Here is an 18,605-nt window from a genome sequence, read left to right as displayed (position 1 = left end):
TACTTCGCCCAAGGTTTTATGTATCATTATTAAATGACAGCTTTGAAATATAAAAAAATTCCTAGGTAAATATTGAAATTTTCAAAAATTTTCACTTAAGATGAATCAATATCGTTTCTATTTCATACTATCAATAACACTAGGTTTTATTCATTTTACAGATAAAGTGTTAAATTAAATTAAATTCGATTAAAAACGAATCGAAAGACATAAGTTAATATAAAATGATATATGATAAAGTCTGACAGTCTGAAACTAATTTCATTCTCATACATCTGCGTTTCTAAAAGTGAAATTGCATTAAAAGAAATCTTACATTTTGTATTTTTGTTTCAACATATAAGCTGCACAGTAATATGAATCATCCTGCATAATAACACTGCACCGTGACCAGAAAGTTTTGACAGTCACTGCACATAAATACTCATCACTTCATCTTGATTTCGTTGTGCGTTTATTTTCGCAAATTCTAGGAATTAATCAAAAGCAGGTAAATTACAGAATACAGAATTATAATTAAAAAGGGATAATAAAGGAATTTCTAAAATAAAAACAAAAAGTTAATAATTTGAAATAAATAAATTTTGGCAAAATTACGTGACGTCTTCTTTAAGTGTTTACTGCATATATTTGCATAAACGTTAGCACGAACTTTCTATGGAGTCAGACAACAACTGATGAATTTCAATTGATAGAAAGTTGCTTCGAATTTTATTTGCCTCCAAAATTTTTCACGAAGATACTGAGAAGTGATTTTAGTTCCTATCATAGATCAATGAACGAAGCTTTGCAGGTGGTTTTCCCGGATACAGAAATTCTATTCACATAAATGCATGTAATGGATAATGAGGGTGGTTTCAGGAAACGCGAATAAAGACTGCCTGGGAAAACTAACTTCAAATAAATAGCAACTCAAGACCTACGATTGAGAGTTCGTCGAAAAGTGAGCTACGCGTTAACTGCTATAGGGAATGCGAGATTTATATCCTAAAAATGAAATCCGTTTATTGAATCTCTTCTTATAGAACGTTATTAACATAATTTTATATTTTTTGATATTATATTTTCGTACTGTAATTTTTATATATTCCAAAACAGAATAATAATACTAATAACGAATAATAAATTTGAATCTGATTTAGTTAAAAATATATGGATCCCAAATTTTTTTAGATGGCAAACCAAATTACCTGTTTATAAAATTTAATTCAATAAAATTACATTTCTTATGTGCTTCGTACCATCTCAGCACCATTTGTAAAGCCTGAAATAATTGAAAATTATCATAATTATATTCATCTTTTGTTTATTATTCGATATATATATAAGACTACTATTATGATCAATTAAAAAAGTTTTATTATATTTACACCATTCTATTATGTCAACCTTATCAAAGTGCTATGCCAAACGAAGCTATTACTGATTTCTATGATAAATTTGTCACGTATGGATCAATTTGAATTTAAATGTTTATATACAATAGGTCTTCGAATAATAGAAAGTTGGAATGGCAGAGTGTTCAGATAATGGAAAATTCGGATGACGGAATTGCAGATAATCCAGGTTCCACTGCATATTCCTCGTCACCTCGCCCAGATCAAAAAGTCTTGCGAACACCCGTCAATTTTTACATCCCTTTTACCTCAGAAATAAGATTTCGTGTTTAGCCGCATGGAATCTTGGGAGAAGTAAAAACTTCAATGGGATAAAAAATAATCTGCGCAACGAGAGGCTTCGATCCTCTTACCGAGAAGCTTACTTCCGGGCGGAAGAAGCCCCCCAAATTTCGAGGTTGCGGCCGTAGGACGAATCTCCTTCGTTTACTTGTGCCCAGTATGTGCTACGGTTGGTTACAATGCTAGATGACGGTGTTTTGTTCCGTAAGAGTACACCACAATGAACCGTAACCTAACCTGGTCCTGTAGATGGAGCACGTCCTCCTGCAAGGGAGCTCGAATTACGCGTACATACGCGCGGGATTTTTGATTCGCCCCCATACAGGCCTCGAGAGCTTCCCAAGAAGAAATTTGATGTTCCGTTCTCCTAGAAATACGAGTAGCCAAATACGTCAAGGCGACGAGAGTTTATTGTGAAATCGGGCAGAGGCAAGGATTTGATCGATCCGTTTCTGGTGCCGGGAGGGACCTCTCAAGGGTCATTCTCACCTGCAGCTTTGCAAAGTTGATTCAGTCCTTATTTCATTTTATGGAGGTAAATTAATTACTTATACGAATTTCTTGAAATAAAATTTTATGTAATAAATATTCTGTTGTATATACATACATTTAAGAATGTACTATTAACGTATTGCTCGTATAGATTAGTATCACGAGTAATGACTTCTTTCTAAATGTAATTTTTTCAACTGGTGTAGATAAAATTTTAAAAACTGTAGTCGATTGCTCTGAAATTTTTAAACGTCGTTTTATATAATAATAAATCTCACCAGAATCAAAATTATACTTTTCTATCTTCATTCTGCGATCTTCACAATGCACATACATGTTTCTTGAAATGATTCATAAAGAGCTTTATGCTGATGAATCACAAAATTTTTCTCATTCCCTTCATTTCGTGTAATCTTCGTCATCAAAATTGAAACATCATACGATATGCTTAGTATTCTTCTTCGATTCTAAATTTTATTTATACATACAATCAATACTGAAATATTTTTCCTATAGAAATATGCGTCTGTTTAATAAAAAAAAATTGTATGAACATAATGAATAGAAGTGATAATTAGAAACTTGAAAATAAATTAGTTACTGTTATCGAATTTTAGTTTAATTGATTGGATACTGTCATACAAATAATTTCATTCAGATACCTCATAATTAAATTGATTATCACGTATGATGTATAGCATAATTAATAATGGAGCGTGCATTAGTAAATGGAGCATTATTCAAATATTTGTGTGACATATATTGTAAACGAGATCGGAGAGCTATAATTTATTTCTAAGCGTTAATTAGATTCGTGACAAATTTATCTAGATTTAAATGATGAATAATACAAGCATAAATTAAAGATATTAATTTAGTAATGGAAGTTATTCAATGTTGGATTTTCCACATCACCGTATATTTATAGAATATTACGAATAATAATAAATTTTATTTAGACCTGTATTTAATATAAAAATGCATTTTCATTAACATACCGCAGTATTAGAATTTAAGTAATACAAACAATTTATATGTAATCATATAATTCGTATGAAACTTTTACAGAACAGAATTTTTAAAATTATATGAAATTATATATACCTATTACTATTAAAAAAAAATTCTTTCTATATATCTTCAAAAGTAAAATATAATAAGCATAATTTTTTTATATCACAGGTAAGAGTATTGCTTGAAAAATTGTGGAAATATCACAGATTTTTTGACAAATATTCATCTTATATACTTCTTAATTATTTAACACTTTACTTTGCTTTTCCATTTAAGTGTGACATTTGGTGCTTATGTAAGTAGCTTTTATGTAATGATTCGTGTATCATGACCACCCGCGGGTGGCGGAGATGATTCTAATCAATTAGGGACAGGCGTCTGAATCAATTACCCAGCTCCTGCTGATCAGAGTATTGGGTGCTCGCTAACTAAACTTCAAGCTCACGCTATTGCTTTTCCAATGGTAGATTAAGCTCCATATCTTTTCTATCCCGTAGTCGATTTTGGAAATTGGTTTCGATTTGGAACTTAAAAATTGCTAACCTACAATGTAAAATTAAATCTAATATACGTATGCAATAATAATTGGAGCGATATATAAAATATAAATATGTATAAATAATCATGTTTGTATTTCAGAAAAATGTTAACTATAAACATGATTAGCCTTACCAAAAGCAGCTGCATACTTTCAACAATTGTACGAATAAATATTCTGAAACTAATAATTTTAATTGATTTAGTAATACTAGTGCTAAGAAACTTAAAAAAATTTTAGTATTAAAATATTATTTTAATTTATTTATAATGTATATAATGAAAAACATAACTGAATATAAATAAATTATTGTTAAATAGAATTTATAGTTTGAAACCAAAAAATATTTAATTATATTTTCTGGAATATATATAAAAATATAAACAAAAGCATATTTAAATCAATTTATTTTATATCATTCTTTATTCAGAATTTCTACGTCGATCATACGAAAATTATTGTTCATCTTTTTGGTTTCGAGGAAAACATCTTTGCTATTGTAGTTTCAGTAAAGAAACTCGTCTGTAGCACTTGGGTCAATGCGGGAAGTCACGAGCATGTGAATTGTTTCCTCTTACACAGCCTCCGACGTGTGTCATCAGAAAAGATCGCGATGATATTTCAAGAGCTGCAAGAGTTTTCGCTGGAAATGATTTATATCGTATCGTTTAAAGGAATTTATCGATTGAACAAGGATAAATAGCGTTACAGGAAAAAACGTAGTGGCAAGACTCGTTTGATCTGGACATTTTTTAACCGGAAACATACGTGTATGATGGAAGAAATATCAGTATACGATTAGCTTTAAATGAAATATACGTTTCCGTCAGGTGAGGGTCAGGCTATGTTAGGAGTAGGCATTTTTTAAATTTTTAATCGACGAGTAAACTTGAACAGTAAATGACAAATTAAATTAAAACTGGCTTATTAAATTAAAAATTTTATTGGCAGATCAATTTTTATATCAAATTAAAAGAGAAATGTTTGATTAGGTTAATATAGTTATAGTTGTAATATTTATGTAGACCGATTAAATTATAATAGAAACATTTGTTTAATTAAATTGGATAACAATAGAGAAATTTAATTAGATAAATATGACCACAGTATAAATAATTACCGAGATAAATATTGTACAATTACAATAGAAATAATTATTTAGATAAGTAGGATTATCAAAAGGAAGATTTGTTTAAATAAATATAATAGTAATAGAAATATTAATATAGATGAGTTGATTTATAATAAAAATATTTATTTATACCAATGGAATCATAGCAGAGGTATTTATTCGAATGATCATTATTTAAAAGAATATGATAAAAAGTAGATTATTATAGAATAGACTGGGATAGATGATGGAAATATCTACGTAGATAAATTAGATTATAACAGAAATTTTTATATAGACAATATTAAGTTAGAAATATATATCAGACAAATAAATTCACACCACAAATGTTTATCTAAACAAACGTGATTGTAACGAAAACACCAAATGGTTAAAAATATTTTCCAAAAAAGTTACAATCATCATTGATAACCTAAGTAAATATCTGTTCACATATTCTCGTCCTGCTCGTATCGTATTTTCTTCTTAAATTATGGTGGGTCGCCTTTAATAAATTTTTCAAACACGCATACAGATGTTTCACTCCGATCCAGCGATAACAAGCAATCAGAAAATATTGACGGTCGCCTGCTCGTGTCCGTAGGAAAATTTGCATTCCTCTTCGGATTCAAACGCGTGATAATGCACACTTGTGCACACACGTTTTATCGTCGATAAACGTTCAGTCCTGAAAGCAGTATTTCATCGTGATTAAAATTTAAACCGTTATCAGTTCCTCCTTTTCGAATGGTTTAATCCTGTTCAAAAAGTAGTGAACAATTTGACTAATAGTCCGATATTAAAATAAAATTCCCGTAGGTAAATGAACTCGAATATATCCAAGTTTACGTGGTCATTGTCCACAGGGACATTCTACCAATGACGTTTCTGCAACGACTTCCATTAGCGAATGAAGGGACTACCAATAATTGTTAAATATTTACGCGAAATTCGATTCGTTCTGGACACCCTTTGTATTCAAGAATACGACGGGTACATGAAATACGAGTTTCACCGTTTGTTTATCGATTCACGCACATTCGTACCATTTTATGGCACCAATTTCTCTAAAAGTGTAATAGAATAAAATCGAAAGAAGAGATGTAAAATATAGATAAGTCGTATTCGTATTGATTGAGATACGAACAGAGGTATTTTTGATATTCAGGTTATCGATGACGCGAGCAAATTGTGGAAAGCATTTGAAAAATGAATACTTTCTGTTAGAACGTTATTTTTATTTCCAAGGATTTTGGCCATTTCTGTGATACTATTTGAAGATGATTAATTGATTTACGTGGAAATGGGTGTGTGGAAATTGATCGATGAAAGAGAAGGTTTGAAAGATTATTCATGATGTAACGTTTAGCAGAGAGCAATGAAGAAATAATTAGAAGTGTTATTTATGTAATATTTGTAAAAATGGATGGATCTTTAATTTAATTACAATAGAGAATAATATATTCATTTTTCGTAGTCTGTGACTGTATTACATATTCAGATGAGTATTTTGAGGTAATTAAATTATGAAATTGATGGTACAATTCATTGAAGTAAATCATATATTGGAAATAAAATGTTTAATGCTTAAAATAACAACTTTTATACATGCGTTGCAATAAAATAAATTGTTATCTAGATTTGTATATCGACCAAGATTTTTCATATAGTTTTTAGAAAATGCTTCAAAATAGACCTAAGAATTTATTATACATTGAGAAGTCACGTTTCTTCGTATAACGAGATATAATATAACCAAGGTAAATATAATTAGGCAGAAATATATCATTCATTGTCATTGCTTAAAGTCAAGACATAATTTACAGTTTAAAGTCTTAAGATATAATTTATAGTCTTAGACATGATATACACAGACAATTATTTGTGCTATTTTTACACCCAAACGATACATATACATATATATTATACATAATGCACGTATGTTTTGGGATTGAAAATTAATAAAATTAATAAAAGTAAAACAGCAAGGAATAAAATTAAGGTTACACATTTTATTTCCTATGATAATCTTAATTTCAAATATTAAAAATTTCAAGGATTGGATTTCTAATGTATTTACTTGTAATTGGTTGGATGAGAAAATAAATACAGTTCAAAATCATCGTCAGAACTCTATTAATTTTTTATTTAATATTCTGAAATTTCATAAGATTAGAATCCAAACTAATGCCATTTTTAACGCTCAAAAGTCACTTTATTAATTATCATATAGTTCGATATTTCTTTGTCAGAGAGATTTAATTAAACTATTAAATTTCTTAATAAAATTTTTTTGTACAATATATAGGCATAAAAGACACAATACAATGAGGTATCAGTAATAGGATACAGTGGAGTTGCAGTATCCGAATTAATAGAGAGACATGATTGTCAGATAATGGAATTAACGGATAAAGGTGCACCTATCTGCTACATAAGATCCTAATTACCTTACAATACAGAAAGAGTAATATCACTGATAATAGCAAAGAATAAAATACAATAAAAACTTGCATAACAAATTATAGATCCAATTCCATTTTTTCCAATAAACCATATAAATTTTTAATATATTAATTTGTGATAAACTAAATTTTATCTATATTTTCTTAAACTATATTTTCAAAAATATTTTCGATACTTAAATTATCGTAAGTTTTGCAACACGTTTATTATTTTACAATATCAATAGTTATTAACACGCGTTATATATTACTTTTACAATGCCATTACATATACAATTGTAACACGTCCAATAACAATCTTATATTAATTACTTAAATTTAATAAATGATTTTAAAAAATCATTTAAACAATAAACAGGAATGTTCGTTCATTATAACATTAGAAAAGTGTTAATACAAAATTTCAATATAACGACGATTCTATTGCAAATCAAATAACATTCAATTCAACGTCTAAAATACACCAAACCATAAACTGAAAACTCCTCTTAAATTCGCATTTGTTCGGAAAACCACCGCAAGTCATATATTTTCACATTCCAGCTATTTCCTTTCAAAGTTCCAAGCATTGATTCTCCCTGTTAACGTTTCTTTAAATACATAAAATTCATTTTTACTCATCCTTTCCTGGTAAATACGCAAATTATATATTTCGTGAGGCAGTTATAGAAGCACACCAAAATCTGTAGAAATTATATCTGTGAAATGTTTCCTTAGAGTTACAGAAATGGCCACTATTTATATTAAAAGTTGAAACGTTTCCACGTGGCAATGTATCGATAAAAAATAATAGCAGAGGCACTAGGAAGAGGATCAGATGATTTATCAAGGCATCGCCAAAGCGTGGTGGTGAATTTACAGGGGTTAGAATTCTGTAAGCTCGCCGGAACACCCGGCATGGATGGCACGCCTCGATCGATCGAAGCGATTCCGCCTCGAGCACGTTGCCATTTACTTGTCGAACGTGTACACGTTGCCGTGATTTGTTTACAGTTTCAATAATGTCCCTGGAAATATGCACGAGCCATTAGCCCTGCACAAACACTGTGGACAATTGCTATGGGTGCAGGGTAAAATAAATATGCGGCTCGTCGTTGCGCTCTAATTCCTTTGGAATTAGCTCGTAAATCATGCCTCATGACCAGTTCCCGTGTCTCGTTTTTCGCTATTAACACAGTATGAAACAGGAACAATAGACCGGTAGTAATCGTTGCTATGATACGTGGATACAGTGAGAGTGATTAAAATATCGGATTTCGACATCGGGCTAAATTTCAGTTTGATAATGTTCCACGTTTTTCTTTGATTTTATGGCGTACTCCCGAGGGGATTTTGTTTGTTAGATATAGGGAAAATATTGGATTTATGTTTTTGTTGAAAGAGAGGGGTGGTATGATATCGTGTGATAGGTTTGAAGTATGTATTTTGCAGACTATGAGACTTATGTATACTGTGACATATTTAGGTATGTGCGATGTTGTTTAAAATTATAAGAAAATTATACAACTTCTGGGTTCATAAAAATTGTATTTATCGCACATTATTGAATTATTTAAATGGGTGTCACGTTTTTTGTTAGACGAGTTAAAAAATGAGCATTTATATGAGATATGATATCATTGGTGCTTTGGAAGTAAGAATGGTTGTGATTTTGTATATTATAATATCTGTACATACAGTGACTTTATTAAATATTACTTCAAATTATTTAAGATCATTACATGATGAAATTTTTTGTTTTAAAGAAGTAGAATTTTACAAATTATTACACTAGCCTAAAAGTTATTTTGCGAGTTTTCTATTGAAAAAATGGATATATTTTAGTTATTAAATTATTTGTTATTTTATTATTATTGAACTCTTGAAGAACCACTGTACTGGAGATTCCTTAGTCTTTCTACAAATTAAAATATTTTGTCACGTATGTATGCATCATACTGAAGAAACAGTTATATACCGTTAGCATTTAATTTATTTATATACTTGATTATCAGTTACCATGAACAATTGAATTTGGTTTGCATAAGTATGCAAGTTGGCGTATGCTATACCTACGTAGGAGAATACAATGCTTTGCAAAGCAAAAAGTTAAATGATTCGATAATTCAAAAAGCAGCTACAATGGCACAAAATTTTGTTGCAATAATTTATGGAATTTTTTATAAAATTTTAATTCTATTTAAGTAAAGTCTTTTTTATCTTTTTTTTGCTAATGTTACTGTAATATTATTGAAAAAAGTAATTGGTTGCTTTTACGATACACTTTACATGATAGTTGCGTAAATGGAATTCTGCGTAACAACTTTTTAAAGATTTTCATAACATAGTATCTCCATGAAATATGTTTGAAATAGTAAGCTTTACCACGAAGTAGCGTTAATCAAGCGAATCATTCGCGGTGAAAGTTTTGATTTTTGCTATTCCGACCGTTTCAAACTGATTAAACGTTTTTATTACATTTTTCTTATATAATAATACACGTATACACGTGAAAGTGTACCACATTTCGTTTTCAGTATAGATATCTTTTAAATGTCTCGGGAAAAAGTCGGTCGATCGAATAACTGGACCAAGATTGACGTAAAAGTGTCGACTTTTATTGACAGATCTCCTTTTCCTATTATTATGCTCGATAATAATTACAGTTCGAGAACTGTTAACTGTACTCTGAGGCACTTCGATATCCTTGCATATTATTTATTACTGATGAGACATCAAATTTTTAATAAAGCGAAAATAGGATACTTTTATATCAATAAGAATTTTTACAATATAGTAGGAATATGATATTTTCATAACAATGTAATTTTTTCCAATAAAATGAAAGTTTAAAATTACTACGCAAAGTATCGATAAAATGAGAATTTATTTAGTTTTCCTAAATTAATTTTCCTAACTAATAAATTTACCTCTAGTTTTTTAAATTAAGTTTTACTTTAAATACAATATATAATCGGCACAAAATATCAATAAAAAAGACACAAAAGTTTTAAAAATCTAGATTATAGTTCGAACAAGAATGTTTTCAATCAGCAATATACCTCTATGATATTGGAATGCTTCGTAAGACATTCGCATACTCAACCATACTTTGAAGCATATTCTTAGCTATTACAACATAAACATAAACGTTATAACAGGTTGTAGGACATTTCGAACTTATAAGAAGTTCCAATTTTCTGAACCAAATACTACACAATTATATATACCTAAATACAACCGTTACATTTACTAATAATTCAGCTGAATACAATCATATCTCCAATTCATCAAAAAGTTTCTTCTTTGGAACAGTGGCTATCTTAAAATTACCACTATGCACGAGAATATCCATTATTTTGAAGGTTTAAAATAATTCACACATTACTTTAGATATTTTTCATTGTTCCTCAGTTTTATATTCCTTCTTCCTAAAATTTTGAATCACTAAAAAAGTGTAAATTTTCGAATTTTTGAATTACAACAATTCTTAATATCTATGATATGCAACTAGTTCAAAGCAGAATTCTTAAAATGATATTACAATGTTATCAATCATAATAATATTTATATTTTCCTCTTCGATATTCATATTAAACTTATATTATGATTTGTCATAATTCATTTTACATATTTAAATTCATGATTTCACAAATCTTATTCCAGAATATTTTCAAATCAATATACGATAGTCTCGACATTTTTAAACAATTAATTTTCCTTTACAATTACCTCTATGACCCACACAGAATCTCCATCGCAAATCACAATATTGTTATACCAGAATATTCAACGAATATTCAACGAATCAAATCAACGAATCAAAGCCTGGAGGATTTTAAGCAATTATCATTGTTGTACAATCATCTTCCCAACTCTTATAATATCTCCATCCCCAATCTTATCCCGACCATCACGAATCACAGCATTCCTATCCCATCAAAATATTCCAAAATCAACAAATCATATCCTCGAAGATCCACAAAAGATTTCCGATATCCGCGAGTGACCTGACGGAAGACGGTCGTACGGTTTCGCGTGATCCGGAAGACGACATGCAGGTGGGAGGATGTGAGGTTAAGGCGATACAGCGATCGACGAGTAATCGATCGGCAGGGCAGGAAGCGCGGATGGCAAGGAGAGGGTCGAGGAAGTCGCGAAGCTGGAATGCGCGCTCCTGCTGATTTCCCTTCGCGATCATCGTCGATTGGCATGCCTCTTCGCCAACTAACGTTCCAAGTTTCGCCTCTCTGAACCTCGTGTCCCGCGTGATATCGTGTACACGTTTCCCGTGTGTATCCATTTTCATCTCGCGCCCGTGAAGCAGTTCCGCGAGATTTCCGCACTCCTCGCTGAGATAGACATCGCCGTGGTGACTGTTCATGGTAGGTAAATTTCGTAATGGGATCTTGCGAGAGGTATCTCGATTTAGCGTGTCGGGTGACTCTGATCGGTGTGATCGGTGTAAGTGGGCGGAATCTTTACGTCGCGAGAGTACCAATGGGGTTGTTCAACTTTGCTTTTGTTGTTGAGGTGAATCCATGAAAATTCGGCTTTTATTAGCCTGTGAATCGTACGTGATAGTTTTCAAATAGTAAGCAGTTTTTCGCTGTTGCTAATTCGGTCTGTAAGGTTCCATGGAATGGAATTTTCGTGAAGTAGCAACATGTGTATTGGTATACTTTGTCAAGGGAGAATTTTTTAATAGGATCCCAGTGCTGATATTTGAATTCCATTCTATGCTATTGATCAAATTCTGTGCCTTGATATATGATTATAATTAAACTAGGAAATATTACGGATATACATAGAAAAGTAGTAGTTTGAAATATAACTTAAACTCGTTATTTACTCTTCTGATTCGATGAAATTAAGGAAAAGTTATTTTAATATTTTTCTGCTTAAACGAGAATATTCCTATACTACTACATCCGAACTTAAAATATTCAGAACAATGTTATATAGAATATTATTCACAAAAACAGAGATATAATTTAATCGATATTAAAGAAAAATAGTTTATTTGAAATATAATTTCGAATTATTTTCCTTCTCTATTTGGTATTTTTCGATACAAGTACGTTTAAACTTTTTACAATTGCTTCACACACTATTCAGTGGTATTCGGTGTTAGACCGTGAAATTACGGGTAAATGTTTCGGATTAACGGTGTAATCGTTACGACATTTGGTGCGCCATGGAATTCTTGTGAAGTTTTCGTGGCAATCGACATGCCGTGGGTATTTGCCGGTGTGTTCTGATGCGAGGAAAGGAAATCACGTAGCCGTCGTCTGTATTTATGTCTTTGCAAATAATCGCGATCGTTACTGTATAATTCTGTACACAGTATTTATCTATATTCGAGGGAAAATATGTAAAACGAAACAAGCGTATTATTTATCTCGTGATTTCTCTACTGTGTAATGTCCCTGAGGGAAAAATCTAAGAAAAAGTCAATGGGACGATTCGATTTTTCATAATTAAATATTTATTATTTAAAGTATAATAAAAATAAAATTTATTATTATTTATATAATATAATATATGACTTTTCTCTTATTTAATTAATTAATATTATTTAAGCAAAAGGAGAATATGTTTTATTAAGTTGATTCTATTAATTTTACTTTAAAAGACGTAAATATTTTACTATGCACTTGATTGTCAATAATATATGACTATGGTTCTCCTTAATATGGATTGCTTTTCTCGGCTTTGTTGCGTGCACATTTTTAATCTTCGAATTAGTCATTATGTTAAGGTATATATAGTCTGTTCGAGTGATATAGTAACGTCGTAAATTATTATATCAAGTCAGGGCAGCGATTGACGCAGCTATGACATGACACCTAAAGCCACGTTTACATAGATCAATCGATCTCAAGCCGATTAAAATCATTCGCGTTTATCGATTAAATTGAAAGGATATTTCATTGCTCGACTAGAATCTATCTTTGATTCGACGATGCTAGTTGATCATGTAAATACTGGAATATCGTAAATAACGGGCGATAGAAATAGATATATTGCTTTACGTGGTACAATATTTATGTTGAACGACAGACATACTGAATGACGGAGCTCTATAAATTTTTATATAAATCTTGAACGACTTAGTCAAAGATTGATTAACGTGAACTCAGTTTATGGTCCATGCAGTAAGGAACACGTCGATTATGCCATAATTGTAACTGGGTTTTATTACAATTAATGACTATTAATTTATTGTCATTTGGTTATTCTTGGATATTTCAAAGAATTTCTGTTTTCCTATTTAATTTAATTAAATATTTTCATTTTTATGGCTGGCTATAGTTAGTAATATATGAAATCTATTCCAAAATTTCATCATATGATACTGAATAACACACGATCACTTCGTCTCGTCTAAATGGTACCTCGAGTTACTATTTCGGAAGTTGGAACATTCATGGTTTTTCGCTTGACTGATTTTACGATCATGCTATAACACCCAGACTATAATTTGAAGGTCACCCCATACGTAATAAAGCAAATTCGAAGTATAAAGATATACATTAGGTATATGTGTATGTTTTACTCATACTTTTCTCTTAACATGATATAATATATTTAATAACACTATAAACCGCGTTAGATACGTGAAGTAAATTAAACAGCTCACCAGAAAATTGAAATGGTGCGAATAGAACTTTTTCACTGCAGATTTCCATGATTCTTATTATTAACTTTGAATATTTTAGAAGAGACAAAAATTTGTTAATGTAACAAATGTAAAAGTCCTTTTTTATGATAAACATTTATGTTCTATAATATATTTATTTCTTCAACTATCAAAATATTAATATAAGGCATCATTTCTAATCATCAAATATATTATTTATACAATATCTGTTATTTCCAATTTTCAATAATTGGTTCATTTCATTGTTTTCTACAACTATCTATTAAAGACCTCTTTATATTTATCATTCTTTCTTATAATTAATTCCCACGATCAACACTATTGTATCCATATTGAAGCAATCGAGGTAGCATCATATAAATATAATGGCTTATACACATAACACTTAACACCCATACAGGTCTGTATTACAGTCACATTATTCTAATACCACATTACATTACTACTAATATTATAACAATTAAACAATACAATAATAATAATAATAATAATAATAATAAAATAATAAAATTGCATAAATGACGTAAATGATAATAAGATTACATAACAATATTACAATTGAACCGATCTATTAAATTTTTTTTTTTAAGAAGAGGAAGTTTAAATGAATCAAATACATTATGAAAAGGCACGATTGGACAGTGCATTCGCGAATATAACAAACTCCAAATAGTGGAGTATTCCACTAATGGCAGTTCACACGGCAGAGTTCCATCGTAATAGTAGCTGTGTCGAGCCGTAGCTGCTCGTGTTGGCTAAAGCCAATCGATGTCCCTATAGATTGATTGCACAGAGGTTGCACTGCCTATTTAATTGATTCGTTACCAATAAGAGGCGACGGCCAATTAGAAGGATCTTTTCCGGCCGTTTAAAGGCAGTTCGCGATTCCTTGGCGCGTTCATTTCGAACGTGAAATTACTTTTAATGATCGTTCGCCTTCACCCTGTTTACGCCGCAGAGGAAGTTTCACCGGGACAATGCTCCAATGACAGCCTTCGGGTGTTTCGTCACGGATGCTAATGACGATGTGTACATACACGCCTGAAGGATAGAACAGTAGATGAAGAAAATATGTTGTAGGATTGAATTCCTAAGCAAACAGCAGGTGCAAAACCGATGTTATTTACAACCGAACGACCTGGCTGCTAGCGATGGTCCTCTGGGTGTCTATTTAGGTTTAAAAGTCGGGTTAAAAATTTATGTAACGTGCTAATTTCGCGATGCTCATTCTAATGCGTAATAACGTTATATAACAATATTTTGAAGCTTCCCGAAACTTGAAATTTTGTATTCTTTGGAAGAGGAAGAATTGGGTTAAATTGTAGTTTGTAGAAGAATATCGTTCGTTTTGAAAATTATTTTTGTGTAAAAATAGTTTCAAATAATAATTAGAGTTTAATATCTATTTATGAAGAAAAAAATATTGAGATGTAAATTAATGTGGAATAAGATGGCTTTGGATGTTGTATATTGTTTATGCTGGAAATTGACAATTGTGATAATTCAGTTTATTGTTAAATATACCAAGTTACTGAAATTATTGGAGAAGTTTAAACAGTCATTCATAAGAAAATTATTTACCATGTATAGTTATGAATTTAAAATATTTGTGGAATTATTAAAATTGTAAAATTGTTATTATTAATTATAATATCAATTACAACATATATAATAAATGAAAAGTTTTTTTTCTATTTATTAAATGTTTCTGTCAGTCAGACTTAAAATAATTTATCATTATTCTTCATACAAATATAGTGAAAAATATAAATACATAACGAATAATAAATTAGTCGCAAATTTCATTTACTTTCTTCAAAGAAAAAGGAAACTTTATTTTAACGAAATAAATACTTTCTTTTAATTTATTTTTTCTTTCACATATTCTTCATGCAAAGCATTACATAACATTTAGAATTTTTTAGTCGATATGGATTGTTAGTTACATCAAAATTGCAAATTGACAGTCCGTAACAAATATCGAAGTTGCAAATGAGTTCTCGTGAGTTCCAATGATTATTTCCTGATTAAACTATTTTAAAATCGTGAATACGTTAATGTAAAGTTAAAATTAAAACCATTTAAAACCACCAATTTTCCATATGCCTCAATTATCTGCATTCAATATTTCCAATTTTTCCAGTACTTTCAATCTTTCGTATATGATATTTCCCAATTATTGAATACATATACTAATTAATTATCGTCCAATAAATATTGACCTCGATATTCCAACATAATACAACGTTTCCTCGTTCAATTTAAGCTAAATTGCGTCCCAAAATATTACCACTATACCAGCCGGGACCTTCAGACACCTATCAAGACTACCGTTCTTGCTTTCTTCTTGTTTCAGGTTTACACATGATATGACCCAGTCCCGCGAGGTTTTGGCGATGATGGACACGCACACAACAACGTTCGGACGTAAAAGAGCCTGCACAGTCTCCCCTTGCGGCGCTTTCCTTTTGGTCGCTACTTTCTTCATATCCGTGGTCACCATCGGGCTTCTGGTCTATCATTTATCGCCGTGCCACGAGGGAAAGCCCCCCAAACCATGCAACGATCTCAGCAATACGGAGTTCGAGGGCCGTGGGACATCCGGCACGGACACATTCGGCAAGAAAAAGTTGGACGTCCGATTACCGAGATCCGTGATCCCTGACTCCTACGATCTCTGGCTCATACCGTTTATACAAGTGGGAAACTTCACTTTCAATGGCGAGGTACGAAACCATTTTCTTCCCTTTCTAGTCACCGACTGTACCCTTGAACGAGAACTTTCTACCCAACTATTGGACAAAAACTGGTAGCCTGTTTCAGCAGATGTCGTAACAGCCTGGTTTTATCTAGAAGCTATACAGCGTCTATTTCTGCTTTGAGAATGTGATTTTCAATATCTTTGAAAATGCAATTCCAATATCTTTACCAACTGCATTGAATAGTACTAATCTTCCCTCGTGAAATCAAATTTAAATTATAACATGACTTCTTTCTCGAGATGTATCGCTTTGAAGTTGCTCGAGAAATATTGAAAATCATAGTGTGCTATTCTTATGTCACGCACTGTACATTAAAATTCGAATATTAAATGCAATAGATAATTACTAGCGCGAACATAAAAATAATAAAACAGTAAAATAATGAAGTATTAGATATAGTAAGTGTAAATATGTATGCTTACATATGATAGTATTCTAATGTTTAAATTTTCTACCTTTAATAAATGAAATACGTATTTAAATTAAATAAAAGTGTTTAAAATGATATGTTATATAGAGCGATCTACCTCGATTATTCTCGTTCTTAGTAAATTATATAGTAAGATTCCTTTTATTTCTAGTGGCATAGTTAACTTAACAAAAATCAATCGTTGCCATCTTGGAGGTTCTTTCAGGTTTTGCTATGTATCAGAAAATTATTAAATAGTTGAAAATGATCGAGGTGATCATGTTAAATAGTCCACCTTGTATTATAGTTAGGAGCGAGTTTACAGATTGGAAGACTAGCGGCGGTCGTGGGCTTAATGGAAAATCTTTTTAGGGCTGTCATAACAGCGAAATAAACATCAACATCATGTTGAAACTTTTTATTTTCCAATTAATGGCTGCCTATACGATCCATTGCTTTGAAATATTTCTGCACCACCATTAATAGTCTATATTTGGATAAAAGTACTATAAATATTGTATATATCCTTAAACTATTTTCCATTTCTGTTGCTAATATAATCTCGAAACTTCTTCTTTGCTATATATCTTATATAGTTTTAAATACTCACTTGAATATGCATATTTCGCTATTCAAGGGCAGCAAATATAAACGTTCTTTGGTAGCGCCAAAAGAACAAGAATTCTTCAGTCCATATCACCAGAGGGATAATTTATAAATCGTCAGAAAGGATTTAGAAATACGTGCTGGTGAAATTCACTCGCGGCATTGTATGCTTCACGAATTTAAAAAGGGGAAATATGTTCATGGATGTTGAAAAAAATACTTGTGAATTTTATGGAGCAGAAATTTCAGACGTAAGAAAGTATAAAAGACCGTTTCCAAAATTTCAAAATGCTTTTAAATGGTTTAATGAAATAAGGTTTGGTCGTTCACGAAAATGTAATAATGGAGTATTCAAAAGTTTAATTAATTAGAGCATTAAAGAGTTTAGTTCATTCCACCAAAAGCACAATTCACAAATGAAGGAATTGGAAAATTTGTATTATTTTAATTATTATTTTTCTTTGTTATAAAATTATTATTAATTTATTATTATTTTTCTATCGAAACTGATTATTTCAATCATCAATTATGCGATAATCTAGCGCATCGATGTTTATTACTGAGGAATTATCTTTCTAGAAAGTAGAGACACAGCCATGAAATAGAGGATAGAGGTATATTTTAGAGAGACACTGTTCTCGTGGAAAGGTTTGATCGATTACTCTTCAAGCGGAGCGGAATGGTTCTTTGAGCGTTATAGCAAAGTTGGTTCATTTAGAGAAAGGGATGCTGTTTCAATAAGTAGATGTGATCGATTGTCTTTTATCATTCGAACTACTATGCTAGTCCGAATGATTGATTTCAAATAATTAAGCTAGATCTTCGTTGAAATAAATGTCCAATTAATAATAATGTATTTATTTATAATTTTTACGATTTAATTATT

The 18,605-nt window shown here is 30.8% G+C and overlaps 1 protein-coding gene across 3 annotated transcripts in view; it reads left to right on the top strand.

Moving 5' to 3' along the window:
* Positions 1 to 18,605, top strand: part of LOC108555928 (Suppressor of ER stress-induced death) — a 62,870-nt gene that overhangs the window by 4,464 nt on the left and 39,801 nt on the right. Inside the window, exons 1-2 of one of the 3 annotated variants that reach the window (XM_017911815.1) lie at positions 11,454 to 11,663; positions 16,299 to 16,668. In XM_017911815.1, the coding sequence (XP_017767304.1) occupies positions 16,312 to 16,668 (357 nt within the window). In that variant the 5' untranslated portion in view covers positions 11,454 to 11,663; positions 16,299 to 16,311. Of the gene's footprint in view, positions 1 to 11,453; positions 11,664 to 16,298; positions 16,669 to 18,605 lie in introns of those variants that run through there. The other 2 variants (XM_017911816.1, XM_017911817.1) reach the window with 2 other exon arrangements.

The sequence above is a fragment of the Eufriesea mexicana genome, unplaced genomic scaffold (assembly GCF_001483705.2).
Source record: "Eufriesea mexicana isolate 0111107269 unplaced genomic scaffold, ASM148370v2 scaffold337, whole genome shotgun sequence".
In the NCBI taxonomy this organism is placed as follows: domain Eukaryota; kingdom Metazoa; phylum Arthropoda; class Insecta; order Hymenoptera; family Apidae; genus Eufriesea; species Eufriesea mexicana.
This window is presented reverse-complemented; position numbering and strand designations above follow the sequence as displayed.